Source organism: Fusarium fujikuroi, chromosome FFUJ_chr02 (genome assembly GCF_900079805.1).
Source record: "Fusarium fujikuroi IMI 58289 draft genome, chromosome FFUJ_chr02".
NCBI lineage: Eukaryota > Fungi > Ascomycota > Sordariomycetes > Hypocreales > Nectriaceae > Fusarium > Fusarium fujikuroi.
Window position 1 is genome coordinate 1224228 of NC_036623.1, and position 16019 is coordinate 1240246.

The following is a 16019-nucleotide window of genomic DNA, read 5'->3' on the forward strand; positions in this document are numbered from 1 at the left end:
GACTCGAAATTGCTGGCTGGAAATACAAGACAAGGGTAAACGCTTGCCGAGGACTGATGTTGAGAGATCCAATGCCAAGGAGTCGGTAAGAAAATTCTGACTGGAAGGATTGTGGTTACATTCAGTCAATAATGTATCGAAATAATGGGCTGTTTTCTAGGATAAGGTACCGGAATTTCGGGCAACTTCCTCACCTTTCGCCTGGCACCTTGTAAGTTGGATGGTGTCGTCTAGATTCAGTCATCTACGATACCTACTCATAGTATCCTGAGTTGAGTGCTTACAATGGCCTTGAATGGCCTAGTTCACTACGTTGTGGCATCATCCCCAGAATCTCGAACAACAAGGAATACGTTTTCAAGAATCGTGGGGAAGTGAGATTCACATGCGGAGGCATCCCCGCCCCGAATTCATACTGAGATAGTCGGTACTGGGGAGTACCTGGTCTGCCCATGAAGCGATTCTGGGGAAATATCATCAACGGGGGTATCCGGAGCCGTGTGGAGGTGAGAAAACGGCGCTTGACCTCCGCGTGGCTGGCTGCCGCGATGGCTTCATCAACTCATTTGGTTGGAGTAGGCATCCATAATGTTCAACGACCGGGGACTAAGCCGGGCGCTACGGCGTTGAACGGGCTTTCGCCTCCGCGCCGCCGGTTCCCTTCCATCAGACCACTCCAAAGATCCCTGAAGGGGAGAGATTGAAGAGCCAGTGGGAGTTGAGGATTTGGAAGACAGGGCAGAGAGGAACAGACGAGAATGACGCGGTTTGTATTGCATCTTGAGAGTTTGAGTTTGAGTTTGATGGGATCTGCGGAGAAGCTGGAGATGGGTTGAAGTTTTGGTGGTATGGATGGCTTGAGTGGGGGAACAGGTAGTCTAAGTTGAAGATTGCGGGGAAGATGGGGTAATATTGAGGGCATTGTAGACGATGAGATGTTGTTATCATATCAAAATAAAAGTAATTATCATTTGCTACTTAATACTTGAGGATGCATTGCATTTCATTGCTGCCTAGAATTAGTGGAAATATGATAGATATTTGAACTGCCTGACTGGTGAGAGATAGTGTTCTGCTTGTCTCATTACCAAGCAGCCACAGATGTATATCCAGTCAACTATTATACTGCACATTGCACATCCTCATTTCAACATGTACGTATCCGAGCTGAAATTTCTATTCACCGTCTCTGCCTGCTTGGCCTGCTCTCACATGCTGTAACAACGGCATCAACGGCGTGGCTGAAGAATCAGAAGAGCACGACTGGACAGAGTCTCTTCCTCGCTTCAGGGCACGTTCCAGAAATGAAGCGTCATATGCAGGTTCCCTAGCGCTAAACCATCTCCAAAATGCTTTTAGCGGGCTGATGTTCCAGGCGATGTTACTCCCAAAAACGTGGCGGGGACCGGCGGGAAGACCGTAGCGTGCGGAGCAAACACCGGGAGTGGACCGTGCTGTACCGTGGGAGGGAGACTGAAGGAGGGAACGAATAGCCTTTTGAAGATCGGTTTGTGTCACGAAAAATATTGAGAGTGTCTGATTTGTCGGGGCTTACTCGAAAGGTGTTTCATACGATTTACTACTTAGCTGTCAGTATGAGAATACAGGTCTAGAGTGAAGTCATGATCTCTTCCTTGTTCCTGGCTGAAGATCTTGGATCAAGGAGTGATTGTATCGAAGTGTGTTGATTGGGTTGTCCGTGAGAAGAGGGGAAACCCAAAGTGCCGTTGAGAATGGAGATACAAAGTCTTGGCTGTGTTTAGAGCAGCGAATGTAGTAGAGAAAAACTGGGACTGATGAGGGGATACAGGCTTAGTTTTGAAAGGCGTGCTTCCGATAGTTGGACCTAATGCATAGGTAGTCCCCGGGGAGCAAGAAAATATCAGACCTTGATGTAGGGTGCTAAAATAAAATCAGAACAAGGTATCCTAAACCTAGACTAAACTTATGCTAGATTACCCAAGTCTTTTTGTCATTTAGTATCAAGGTCCTGAGTTTTCTTTCCTCCCGACAAACTGCGGATCCGATGCAAGATAATAAGCAATGTAGGGATAAGGATGTGAAAACAAACAGTTTAGTTGATCATCAGTGAGCCCCAGAATTAGAATCCGTGAATGTAAATCTAAATCTGAATCTGAATCTGAATCTCTTTAGGGACATGTTTGCGTTTGTGTCAAGAATGGGATGACATGACATGCCCCGTCCCCCGTCATCTCTGAACACAAGGTCTTTCATCTGGAGACACAGTAACATGACCTTACATGACATTACATTACATGAGATGAGAGACCATGCACGATTCGATTTCAGCAGACTTCGAAATAATGGTACATGTACACCGATCAATTCTATCTTAGTACGTTAGTCCTTGGAAGACACGGCGCTGATCACTAAGAACGTATGTAAAGTTGGGGAAAATAAACTTCAACTTGGCATTGGAGATTCCTTTAGCGATTGACACTAACGAAAGCACATACACCAAAACCCCGATGATCTACTGCCCTGTAAACCAATTAGTGGCCATGCTCGCTAGTCTGACCCGACTCTCTCTATCCCTCTCTCACCTCTCACCTTTCCCTTCGTCACGGCTCACACCTCGCACATGAGTTACATGGCCCAACACGCTCAGAGCGCCATCTCGCGTGGCCGCCCCTCGGAAACACAAGGAAAGAAAAAGACAAAAAAGAGCGTGACGTTTGGCGTTACATGGCCCATCTGCCGGGCTCCATAATGATTTTCAACTAACTCAAGTCAAGTCATATCAAGTCAAGGACAATGTAAGTTGATGCTTGCGTGCAAGGATTGTATTCCCTGCAAAGGTACCCCAAGCCCCCCCCCCCCCCCCCCCCCCCCCCCGGGCCAAGAGAGGAAAGAAAGGCAAGATTCTCAAGATTCTCATGCGGCGAGTATTTTTCTACACCCCCTCCCCTTCTGAGACATCAGAGATTTTCATACCCTGTAAATGTGGAGGAGAGATACATCGAGAAGGATTCTGACATGTGGTTCGTCGGCTAGTATAGTCGGCTGCAGTAGACGGACGGACAAACGGAGGAGACAAGGGAATCCAAGGGTTGCATACTACTCCAATTCCATTCTCTCCGCACTAACGAGACTATCATCCCTCCATCGTTGGCTCAAGACGGGAAACGTGGGCGCCCAACTTCTCCACACGCCGAGTTAGGGGTCTAAATAGTACGTTGAGAAGTGAGGCTTTCCTAGGATATAGGTACCTACACTCAAGCCTGAGGGAGGTTAGAATAGTTGACTATTAAAAGGGCCACTTTCCCCAGGTTCCCCGAAAGAGATATCCTGCCAGACAAGCATCTACAACTATCAACGAGAACAGAAGCAGAGACAGGATCAGAATTGGAAACTTGCTTCTTCTTTTGCTTGTTTCGTTCTCCCGTTTCTCGCCTCGTTGATACTACGCAAATAAGAGGGTTTCCTTCCTTCCCCCTTGTTGCACCTGCACCGTCACTCCCGCGTCTGGGGTTCGGGCATTACCTTCCATACTTGACTTGATTTGGCCCTACAGCTCCTTCTGTCTGTCTCTCATATTGACGAGGTTCTGTTGCTCAGATACCACCTTCCTCCTCTTTTGAGCCTCCATTCTTAGGTTCCTTCCTCCCCTTCTGTCTCGGCTGGTTGCTTCTCTGCATCCTCTGTCCTCCGTCAGTTCCTTCCCACCACGTTTTTTAGAAGCCGGCCCTACTTCTACCCATCACCTTCTCGTGTGATCCTACGATAGATCACCTTACCTTAGACCCTTGTCTACAAGTTCTTTGGTTGTTTTGGATTCCTTCATCATGAGTGACTACGACCGAAAGGAAACTTTGGAGGAGAAGGCCTCAACCTCGGAGGTTGATCTTGCTGGTGTTAATGACCCTTATGCTGGACTTACCGAGGAAGAGGCGAGAGAAGCTGTAAGTGGCATTGAAACAGAATTTTGATGATCTGCACTAACAAGGTTTCAGGAGAAGAAGTTGCTTCGAAAGATTGATATGAGACTCGTTCCTTGGGTATGACAACTCTGCACTATATACCATGTAACCTACTAACCACAATCCAGCTTTGCCTCCTTTACCTCATCTGCTTCCTCGACCGAACCAATATCGGAAATGCAAAGATTGCCGGTTTACTGGATGATGTGCATATGGACACTCACCATTTCAACCTGACTTTGACCATTTTCTACATCTCATACGCCGTCTTTGAGCCTCTTGCCAATGTCCTGCTCAAGTGGTCCAAGCCATCCATCTTCATTCCTGCCATCATGTGAGTTTAAATCTTCGGCAAACCACTAGCACAGAACTAATTAGTGTTCAGGGTCCTCTGGGGTGCCTCAATGCTGGGAATGGGCTTCGTAAAGACCTGGGACGGCCTCATGGCTGCTCGATGGTTCCTCGGCGTCACAGAAGCCGGCCTCTTCCCCGGAATTAACTACTACCTTTCCTGCTGGTATAAGCGATCCGAATTCGGTGCTCGTGCCGCATGGTTCTTCTCAGCTGCAGCTCTTGCCGGTTCTTTCGGTGGTCTCTTGGCTGCTGCTATCCAGAAGATGGATGGTGTCTCCGGTATTGCCGGCTGGGCATGGATTTTCATCCTCGAAGGTCTTATGACCATCGTTGTTGGTATCATCTCGTTCTGGATGGTCCATGATTTCCCCACCGATGCCAAGTTTATCACCGAAGAGGAACGAGCTCGCGTCATCTATCGACTCACTGCCGACAAGCAATCTTCTGCCCAGGATGAACAATTCAAGATGAAGTACTTCTGGCAGTCTATCACCGACTGGAAGACCTACTGCGGCATGCTCATCTACATGGGACCCCTGATGCCCCTGTACTCTTTCAGCGTTTTCCTGCCTACCATCATCCAGAACATGGCCTTCACCGACAAGAAGGCCGTTGTCAAGAACCAGCTTCTCAGCGTACCACCCTACGCTTTGGCCGCAGTTGTTACTATTTGCGTTGGTATATATTCCGACAGACTCAACAAGCGAGGCATCTTCAACCTGTGCGCTGCCCCTGTCGGTATGGCAGGCTTCATCATGCTTATCGCCTCTACGAACCCTGCTGTTCAGTACACTGGTTGCTTCCTGGGTGCCCTGGGCATCTACCCTGTCATTCCAATCACGATCAGTTGGGTCGCCAACAATGTTGAGGGTGTTTACAAGCGAGGCATCACTCTCGGGTTTGTCATAGGATGGGGCAACCTCAACGGTGTTGTGAGCAGCAACGTCTTCATCAACGGTCCACGATTCTACCCAGGACATGGAACTGTCCTTGCGTACATGTTTTGTGGTATCTTTTGTGGAAGTCTTCTGATGTATTTCTTGCTCTCGCGTGAGAATAAGGCGCGGTTGGCTGGTGAGCGGGATCACCTAGTGGAGGGCAAGTCTGAGGCGGAGATCCATGAGATGGGAGATAAGCGACCCGATTTCCTTTACACACTGTAATGATATTTACGATACGTCAGAAAGAGAAGGATTGTTAGTCGTGGATGGTATTATACAGGGTCTATAGTTTTTGAGCTCTTTCGTTAGCTAGATTGTCAAGCGGCGCTGAGCTCAATCGATTCATTAACTTAGCTGACTTGTCTCTTTTCTCTGCATTTTTGACGGCTGTGTGCATAATTCTCTCATGCGAGAGCTGCAGGTGAGAAACTGTGCTGTGGGTTTGTCTTTGAGATAGCCAATCGAATGAGTTTTGCATGTTCTAGAAGAGTAGGTGAGCATAGCATTCCAGAGCCTGATTTGAGATCCAGCCAGCCAGAGAACAGAAAGAAGCAAGCAAGCAAGCAAACAAACAAACGATCAACAAGGGCAAATACGCAGCTAGATCTGCTGACCTATACCAAGTTGGTCCTGCACCTGAAATAGATTAGCCTAACTATGTCATGCAGACATAGAGATTGCCTACCTAGACATACATCGGATGTGCCAAGGAAAGCAGAGCAATTGGATCAAGGTTATTGTTTGTCGCAGCAGCACCCGCCACGTTTCATAATTAGCCCAGCTCCAAACGATAGAGACCCAAGCCTCGTCAGCGGGTAAAGGGCTAATCGAGCTCGAGTCTGCGCCGCGAAAAGGTATTGGTGATGTCACACCCTGATTCAGCTCACGGGAGGCTACAGCTCTAGCCTTGAAATTGAAGGCCATGTTTCTCTTTTCCGTCTCTCACCGCAATTGGAACGTACTAAAGCTCGGTTAAAAAATTGTCAGCTCTGCTCGGCTCGCCGTCTTGTTTTGGATGGGCTTTAGTTTAGTTAGGGTTCAGGAGAAGCTAGGTCTCTCCGAGTCCTGACCATGTCATCCATGTCATCTCATCTCATCATCTACCTCCGTATTTGGAAATCGAGACTAACAAAACGCATAGGCGATGCCAAGGTCAAGCCTTAGATCGCGGGGTGGAAGATGCAACGTCGAGGCTCGTTCGAGGGGCGCCTTTGTTTGTGTGTTTGGATCGTAGAGAGGACCAACAGTGCATAGAAAGAGTCGAGTATTAGCCTACCAAGTCACCGCTTTTGGTATGGACTGGCCGTTTTGGTTGAAACCTGAGACTATCGACGGGAGATGGGACAAATCTGGGGATGAGAATCTGGGGGAATGGGTGTTGGTGGATAGTATAGAGTTGGCGTTGGCCGAGGGTGAGCGTGACAGTGACAGTGACTGACAGTGATTAACAGTTGGTGGTAATTCGATTCTTAAGAGACAGGATACCTCGAGTTGTGTTGTGTCGTCTTTAGAGAGAGAGATAGAGATAGAGATAGAGATAGAGAGGGTGCTTTGGCCATCAGTGTCAGTGACACTGACACTGCAAAGCCTACATCAGCCAACATTATAATTCAAGTGTTGGTGGAAATTCAGAAGAGACAACACAAATTCACACACTCTCTGATATTTCTTTCTCCTGCAGGGCGACAACTCGAGGGGATTGGCAGATGAGAAAAGGCAAGTTGCAGAGCCAAGAGATAGATTGTGACTAACACAATTCTAGCAAGCAGTCTGCATATCCTTCTTCATCTCTCTCTGCCGAGACCACAAGAAGTGTTCGCTTGCCGAGAAATCAAAATCATCCTCTCACAGTCCAAAAACATAAGAGGCAAAAGATCCCTCGTCTAACGGCAACGGCAGAAGCGGGTGCTTGCATCGCGTTAATGTAACACGACGTTTCGACCTTGGCCCTCCTTGGACGACTCACTCAAACCATTGTTATCCCTCTTCTCTTCTCTTCTCTTCTCTTTTACCTCTCTCGCTCTCTCTCAGTCACTCTCTTGTGCTATCGCTCATTTCTCTTCTCGTCTTGTACAGTTGAACAACAAGTTACGCAAAAAAAAAGAAAAAAGGGCATCACTTGACACTCCCTCGCCTCACCTCACTTCACTCCTCTTCTTCTCCTTCTCGCTCTCTTTTATTCTCTCCATCCTCATTCTTCACCTTCGTTTGCTTCATACCAATCATTTTCTTTTGCTTCTTGCACTCGCTCCCCCCCACTCCCTTACCAGGGGACTCGGGAAACGAGAAAACACCACCTAGAAAAGAATGAGTCACAAGTTCGTCGTGGGGAGAGGCATGCAGTCTATAGAACTCGAGCCGACTCAGAGGACAACGCTGGTGCTGTTTGAGCGCATAGGAGGCTCCATCAGCTTGGTCGCTGTCCTCTGTATCTTCGTCGCGTATGCGCTTGTGCCCAAAGTTCGAAATGTTCAAAACACCTTCATCGTGTTTGCGAGCGTCGCGAATGTCGGTGCGAGTGTTGCGAGTATCATCGCCTTGGATGGTTTGGAACTAGGCGTCGCTTCGCCTCTTTGTCAGGCACAGAGTTTCATGTTTCATATGTGAGTTGCCTCTCATTATCTCATTCTCATTCTCATTGTCCTTCTGTTATCACTGACCTCATGTAGGTTCATGCAGTCTGATCCCTGGTGGTCTCTGGCCATGGCATTCAATGTCTTCCTCGTCTTCTTCTTCCGCGCCAAACCCGACTCATTCCGCAGGTGGTGGTGGATATATTGTCTTATTTGTTACGGTGGCCCTTTTGCTATTGCCATGGCGTTGCTTCTGGTTAGAAACCCGAACCGCGGCCTTGTGTTTGGTGAGGCCACTGTAAGTCCGCCCCTGGTTATTAAGACAAAGGGGGCATTGTTGTTGACTCGATGACAGATCTGGTGCTGGGTCAACCAGGACTGGGAAGGAATTCGTATATACACTTACTATATGCTCGTCTGGGTTTGTATCGCTGGTTCGATCCTCTTCTACTTCCTGGTTGGCTACCATGTCTTTCATACTCGGAACCAACTCAAGAGTTTGACTGCCTCAAGGAGTCGAGAGCCAGCTCCTTTTGAGCCACCCCAGCCCCAAGCTGTAAGTCTGCCTGACATGTATAACAAACATGATAAGCTAACACTTGACAGCAACGTCAAGTCGAGTTCCTGTCAGTTCCTCAAGACTGTTTCTACGGCACTATCGTCACTGAAGTCCAGGTCGTTCACTCAACACCCTCAGCGAACCATCTCCCTAGTGAACCCAAGCCCGCTTACACTGCTGGTCCATCGTCACCCCAAGTCTCCTTTGACGAGAACCCACACGTCGCGCAGGGATCTCACAGTCACTACTTCTCGACCTCTATATCCCCTGGTATCGACAGTAGAGAGCGAACTAGCATGTCCCCTCTCCGCCGCATAACATCGGCGACAAACCGAACCGTCAACAAATTCGTCATCGACGATCCCATCAAGCGGGCTTACTTACGTACGAGCTTCCTTTTCGCCCTTAGTGTGCTGGTGACTTGGATCCCGAGCAGTCTGAACCGCATCCACAGCTGGCTCGTCGGTACGTCTCCCTACGAGTACCATGTCGCCACGGCCGCCGTCCTTCCCCTCCAAGGACTCTGGAACGCGGTGATTTTCTTTGTGACGAGTGGGAAACCCCTTCGAGAGTGGTACAGAAACCTACGCTACCCCCAGGCCCAGGATAGAGAGATGATCGAAACACGGGTGGAGCATGATGAGCATGTTGGAAGAAGCGGCGAGAGTTTCCTGGACGACACAGACTCCGGTAGCGACGTTGAGCTGCGAAGAATGGGAGAGGCGCCGGGCAAGAGATCGGCGAGTCTCTGAGGGGGGATGTTTTTAGAAGGAATCCTTTTCTTATGTCTGGCCTATATGTACGCTGATAAGATTTTATGGCTTGTGATGAGTGGCGATGTATATCGCAATCTAGACTAGAATACTAGACTTGACGATAACTGGGCATCTATGAGTGACGACCGCCATGGAACGTTTCTAAATTAAGGAATATCCTTAAACTCTCAAAGATAAACAATCATTGGCAAGTAACTATTTCAGTACAGTCGACTCAGTTACATGGCAGCGCCGTGAATCACAAGAGTCTTTCCAGAGCTTCCAATTTCCTGCACCGCAGATTTCTCCACAGCCAAGAGAAGACTACTAGCTCTTACGAGCAATTCTATCACCAATCAGCACAGATCGTGCAATCATGAACTAGAATCATACCTTCATATACAAGCTTGTAGTGAACTGGTGGATCATCATCTGGACCTGAGATGAGCGGCATTGTTTCAGATGCTGCCGGTGCAACGCTGAATCGTATCCCAACGTTGTTGTGCGTATCAATCCAGATGATATTCTCAGAGTCAGACTGAGACTTATCCTGTCTGCTCGCCATCTTGGCGAGCCACTTTCGGAAGACGCGGATGACCCCGTCGACAATGTTAACATGGCTTATGAATAGTCCGCTCCTTGGACCCTCCTTGACAAGGTTCGTAACAGCACAAAGCTGAGAGAACATTTCCCCATCATCAAGGTTCACATCTTGAGTGGCGGTATCATCTTCAACATCATCAGAGGGCTGCGCCTCCGTGGGACGTCTTCGGCTCCTCTTGATACTTCTGTTCTCGGGGGCGAATACGGGCATATAAGAGGCATACAAAGCTCGTAGATCAGACAGCTCGGGCATATCTTGGCTGATGGGCTGGCCGTCTTGCCCCACGATACCTTGGTAGCGGCATGCCAAATAAGGTGTGTAAAGCTGATCGCTTGGGTGGTAACACTCTAAAATAAGCTTATTGTCTGGAAGGGGCGCAGCTTGAAGCAGGCGTTGGTGAAGGAGACGAGTGACAAGAGAGCAGATGCGGCGGTTAGTCGGGGCGAAAGAGAGTAAATCTTGAGTTGAGAAGGGGGCCAAGATCGAGATGAGAGTCTAAAAGAAAGTCAATTCCCTAAAATGGCTCATTTTTTTTCTGGCGAGAGCTCACTTCGTTTGGTAGGATATCGATGAAGCTATCGTGAGTCGTCATCATCATAGGCTATGGTTCTCTGAGCTTCATCAGGTGGCGATACGATGGACAGCGGGTATATTATCCACAAACAACAGAAAACCCAATAATAGAAGGGTAAATAGAAATAACGGGCGTATTTCAAAGCCAGTGGAAAGAAGATTTGGGCGCTGATAGAAGGAGACTGAGTTTTTGGCTGTGTTAGGTTATGCTATATTATGTTGAGTGAGTGAAGCTTTGTAGCCTCAAGATGAGGTGACAGCTTCATTAAATGTCCTAAAACGCGGGGGAGGGGCAGGCTAATTTAGTCAGCATCCGCAAGTCCGAATGACGAAATAACTATCTTTGCATCTGATAAGTAAGTTGATAGATAGCATTATTGAATCTTGTCCCAATCGAGAATCCTCCTACTATTCAACAGATAACGCGGATAGATTCTATCCTCACCGCCAATGATGCTTCAAAGAGTGACGGGTATAGGTGAATCCCCACTCGATAGTCTTGACATTGACTCCTTCGAATATATCTGGAGGCTACGAACTCTATACAAGTTGTTGGCCACTTGATTGGCTCTCTCTATACCCGTAGTTTGATCTTCCCCCAACAGAACAGAACGGCAGGTGGCCATTGAGTGTGTTGAAATTTACCGCGCGGCTGTTGGCTTTCCGGGGGTTGAACGTCTGACGCCACATAAAAGTATAATAGCTATAAGCGATGTATTTTATGCGAGAGAGCACCCAATCAATTCCCTATTAAAGAAATAGTTATGCTTATATAAGACTGTTTGGGTTGTGAAGCACTATCAAGGTAAGTTGGTGGTACTTGTGAATGTCGGAGCCGGGACCCGGAGCGGGGTGGGGCTTAACGGGGACTCAGTTTGTAAACGCCGGAAGCCGTCCCACTTTAATCCGCTTAACCTCCAAACCTCGTAGGAAGGAAGACTCTAGAGTACAGAATCTCCATACATATTCCAGATTGAGAAGCAGCATGACACATATTATTCTTATAGTCTCCAATCTCATCCAGACATATCCTCAAGAGCCTCAAATGCTCAACATCTCCGCACGGAGCCTTCCTCCAGGTTCTGCCTCAACATAAGACGCAATCGACTTTGCTATTCAAAAAATCGTATTATCAGCCTCTTTCCCGTATCGAATATGTCCTCGGCCAAATCAACCCAATACGCGAACGCCATAAACATCTTTTCAATAACAAACACACATTCAAGGCCAAGAATTGGCGGGAAAAGATCTGGGATTCAAAATGATAGGGCAATAACTTTTCTACATGGTCCGATTATTGAGGGAAGGTAGACGCCATGGCTCTCAACTCACAACACAATCGGACAAAGGCGTCCCATTCGCAGGATCAAGCGACCATGTTTCTATAAAATCTCATTGACCCTGAGAGATCATTGCTTCTCTATCAACCTCCTTTGAAGCTCTACAACACGGCACAGCTCTTTCGAAGCAATGCGTTTCAACATTCTGGTGGGCCTCGGCCTTCTGGCAGCCGAGTCTGCCCTTGCAGTCCCCTGCCCACCGGGTAAGTAGCAAAAGAGCCATGGACGATACAGAGCATCTACTTACAGAACGCCTTAGCAAGCGTCTCAACCGCAACAATAGATGTTACTACCACCGCGACGCAGAATATCACTGATGCGGCGACGGACACTGTTACAATGACAGAGTCCGTGTTTGAGACCAATACCGTTAACTCAACGGCTGTGGTGACCTCTACAGAGGTGGATCTTGTTGCTACGACCAGTACCGCAACTGTCAACGCCACAGAGACTGAGTTTACTACTGTCAACTCAACGGTCGTCTTCACGTCTACAGAGACTGATGTGGACGTTGCCACCACAACTGCAACTGTCAACTCCACTGCTGTCTTTACCATTACAGAGACAGAGGAGGTCACCAGCACCGAGACTGCTATAGTTAATTCAACTGTGCTATTCACCTCCACAGAGACTGACTTCACCACTGAAGCGACTACTGCCACAACTGTTGTCTTTGTCACAAACTCGACTACTGTCACTCAGACTTCTACTGTCAATGCTACAGAGACAGCCTTTGAGACTGATACGGTTCTCACCACTGCTACGGTGAACACTACCTCAACTGTCAACGTCACTGCTACAACAGTTGAGACCAACACAGCTTTCGTTACTTCAACCGTTGATACTACGGCAACTGTAAACACCACAGCCACGGATTTCGTCACTGCCACTGTCAACACTACAGCCACTACTTTCGAGACTGATACAGCTTTCACGACAGCAACATTCAACACCACTGCGACAGACTTTGTTACTTCAACTGTCAACATTACAGCAACTTCATTCGAGACTGACACAACTTTCACGACTGCTACAGTAAATACTACTGCAACAGACTTTGTCACTTCAACTGTCAACACTACTGCCACCGCCTTCCAGACTGACACAGTGACTTCGACTGTTAATACTACTGCTACTGCTTTCGAGACCGATACAGTGACTTCGACTGTCAATACTACAGCCACTGCTTTCGAGACCGATACAGCCTTCACCACTGCAACGGTCAACACTACCGCAACAGTCAACACCACAGCTACAGCCTTCCAGACTGATACGGTGACCTCAACTGTCAACAGTACTGCCACAGTCAACACGACGGCTACGGCTTTCCAGACCGACACTGTTTTCACCACTGCAACTGTCAATGCTACTGACACAAGCACGGCCACTGTGACAACAACACAAACTGTCTTTGTAACAGCTACCGAAACTCCCACTGATGTGACATCTACAGAGACCAGCACTGAGACTCAGACTATCGATGCGACTTCTGTAGTGACTGACACTGTTGACTCAACATCTACAGTAGTTGTTACTGCCACTGTGACATCCACTGTTGATCCCGCATCCACAAGCGCCAGCGTGACTCCTTCGTCTTCTCCCGCCGCTTCACCAGCCCCTGCTTCTTCCGACCCAGCCAGTGCTTCTGGAGCCGCAACTACTACAACCGTAGTAGTAGCTACAACGGATACTACGAGTGCCGCTAGCTCACCTGTTGCTTCAGCGGCTACTTCTTCTCCCGCAGCGGCTTCCTCTGACACTACATCCGCAGCTACTGGAGCCGCTTCAGGGGCTGCCACTACCACGACCACAGTAGCAGCACCTGTGGGCACTACTAGCGATCCTATTGCTTCAGGCCCTACGTCATCCCCAGCACTGGTCTCTTCTGATTCCACTTCTGCCGCCGCTACTGGAACTGTCACAACTAGCGTCACTACAATTGCTACAACAGCCCCTGTTGCCGAAGACTCAACTTCGTCAGCAGATCCTTCGTCTGCTGCCATCACTTCTGCAGAGCCTTCTGCAGATCCTACTGATTCTGCGACTGAAACAGCTACCACTTCATCGGCTGTCGATGGCGCCCCTGTCGATGACACTCCTACGACTTCATCAGCTAGCCCCGCGGGTACTACGACTGCAACTACTACTGTTGACCCAGCTACCTCCACCGGCGCCTAGATTACTTGACTAGGCCCAAACCTGACGGCATATGAGAGAGTCCATTTCTGATACATGAGTGGTCTTTATAAGATGTAACTGTGAAGTAGGGGGTGGCCTAATAATGCTTTCTTATTCTTTGAAAGTCCGGCATCATGATGAAGGGGTTTCAAAGGACTTAAGTGTGGCTGGTATGAGACAAGCACACCGTGGAGTCATACTCCGAGTTTGTTTGATCTTGTGTTACGAATAGTTCAAAGCCTTTCCTTAAGAATTGGACCTTCCATAATTACTTTTGAGTTTGTCAGGCAATATACATGCGTTTGGCTCCCAGCTGGGTTGAGTATAGGCATTACAGGAGCCATGTGATCAACGTTGTTCCTCAGTATAATCAATTACCATACCAACTGTACCGAGACATGTTACCAGGAAACAAGCGTATGATCGTCGATCTGACATATGAAACATCTGCAGTGATAAGCACATCATTTTATCAAAGTGTCATTCATCCAGGGTATGGGGTTATCCTCTCCCAAAGCAGATTGTGTAACTCGACACCTTGGGCAGATAGAAAATAGAGTCCCCATCGACTACCCACCGATTGCAGGAGAAGAGCGAGTTTCTCGAGATCGCCGCTAAGCTGTGAGACACTATAAAGGCAGGTGATGGCGGAGGAACAGACAGGGTTTTTGGTTATGTGGCGTTATGCTGCGTGGACCCTGAATTGGGAGAGAGAGATATGTTGTGTCATATAATCTCCGATAAAGGAGTACAAAGACAGGTTCTTGTACAAAGAATGCAGTTTGCCTCCGGGTCAAGAATAGAGAGCACAGAAGTTGCCTATTCAGGGGTAAACGCCAACAAAACAAACGGGACAATAGACTGGCGGAGTTCTTGATGTTTCGGTGGAGATACAATTCGATATACGATATCCGTATCATATCGGAGCTGCAACATATGCCGATATAATGCCGTCTGTATGTCTCAGTGCGTAACTTAAACAACGCCTCATTGTTACCTCCCCGAACGGGGCTTTGACAGTTTTGGGAGACCGGGGAGAAGAGTTACGATCATTGCCAGGATAAGACTTCCAGACATACGGAAAGATACACAGGTTGCAGAGATCACCGCTTTGCAGTCTGTTGTGCTCAGGGACTGTCATGACTGGGATAGCTTCCACTGCCATGGTAGAGATATTTGCAGCAAAGTTCGCATGCCACTCAACTCTGTGGTTCATTCTGCATATTGTTAGCTTGTAGCAGTCAACTGAATCTGCATGTTTATCTCACTTACTGAGAACAGCTCAAGGTGCTCTAGACATGAAATCGGGGGATCTTCTATGTCCGATTATCGTTGACCTATCAATACAACAACTTCCTTGGTGATACTACATGAACACACTCCACAACATCCATATAACCAGAGAGACATGCATCACTTAGTATCTCCCTGCCAACTCTTGCAGTTGTGTCGTGACATCACAACGTAGTATCCCGTCAATGATATGCACGTCAGTCTCCCTGCCACTCAATATCCTCGTGGGGGCACATCTCATCAATACGGAAGGTCGGGTCTCCTCCTTTACCGCTTAGGATTACTGATATGATGGTCAGCAATGCTTGAAAGACGGGAGGGCTCTGGGTTGAGTTGTACAGAGAATCGGGATCGGCGAGAACAAGTTTGCTGTGTCGCGCGCAATCTTGTGTGACATTGTTTGGGGAGATAGACATGGGGTTCATGAAGCAACTGTTGACAGCAAACATTGCATTATCTATGCAGAGATGAGTTCGAGACTTATGAAATGGATGGTGAGTGGTAGTCGTCCGATTCGTTAAAAGAGATGGTGGGTTGTAATCTGTTATCGATAGCATATAGCTCGACGCTCACTGTTGGTATTGTCAGACTAACCTTGAGGTTTTGGGGCTGATATTTTTTTTTATATCTGCGATTAGTTCGCGGACATAAGGTTGAGTTAGGGCCGATTTACGCTTGTTGCTTTCTCTCCAGGTGACTAAATCCGTATTGGTTCCAAGGTTGCTGCCAACGATGGCGACTATGTTTGGCATCAATCTCATTCGGGCAATAGAAAGCAAACAATACCAATAAGAGCCGTTAGGCAACATTGAGAATTTGAAAGTATAGAACATCAGTAACAAGTCTATATCCACTGATTGCTTCGTAGATGACTGACCACCAAAATTATTGCTGAATGTTGGGCTTCA

General features: G+C 47.9%; 4 protein-coding genes; 3 read left to right on the top strand and 1 right to left on the bottom strand.

Moving 5' to 3' along the window:
* Window positions 1-3806: 3806 nt before the first annotated feature.
* FFUJ_04906 (related to allantoate permease) lies at window positions 3807-5458 on the top strand (the record flags this gene model as incomplete). XM_023571753.1 has 4 exons in its annotated part: window positions 3807-3923; window positions 3975-4019; window positions 4070-4275; window positions 4327-5458. The coding sequence occupies 4 exons, from the start codon at window positions 3807-3809 to the stop codon at window positions 5456-5458; spliced, it is 1500 nt and encodes a 499-aa protein (XP_023426003.1).
* Window positions 5459-7543: 2085 nt separating this feature from the next.
* On the top strand, window positions 7544-9120 carry FFUJ_04905 (related to G protein coupled receptor like protein; the record flags this gene model as incomplete). XM_023571754.1 has 4 exons in its annotated part: window positions 7544-7839; window positions 7906-8107; window positions 8165-8365; window positions 8416-9120. 4 exons carry the CDS (start codon window positions 7544-7546, stop codon window positions 9118-9120), a joined length of 1404 nt encoding a protein of 467 aa, XP_023426004.1.
* Window positions 9121-9362: 242 nt separating this feature from the next.
* On the bottom strand, window positions 9363-10322 carry FFUJ_04904 (uncharacterized protein; the record flags this gene model as incomplete). XM_023571755.1 has 3 exons in its annotated part: window positions 9363-9469; window positions 9517-10222; window positions 10278-10322. 3 exons carry the CDS (start codon window positions 10320-10322, stop codon window positions 9363-9365), a joined length of 858 nt encoding a protein of 285 aa, XP_023426005.1.
* Window positions 10323-11770: 1448 nt separating this feature from the next.
* FFUJ_04903 (uncharacterized protein) lies at window positions 11771-13818 on the top strand (the record flags this gene model as incomplete). XM_023571756.1 has 2 exons in its annotated part: window positions 11771-11843; window positions 11900-13818. The coding sequence occupies 2 exons, from the start codon at window positions 11771-11773 to the stop codon at window positions 13816-13818; spliced, it is 1992 nt and encodes a 663-aa protein (XP_023426006.1).
* Window positions 13819-16019: the final 2201 nt, after the last annotated feature.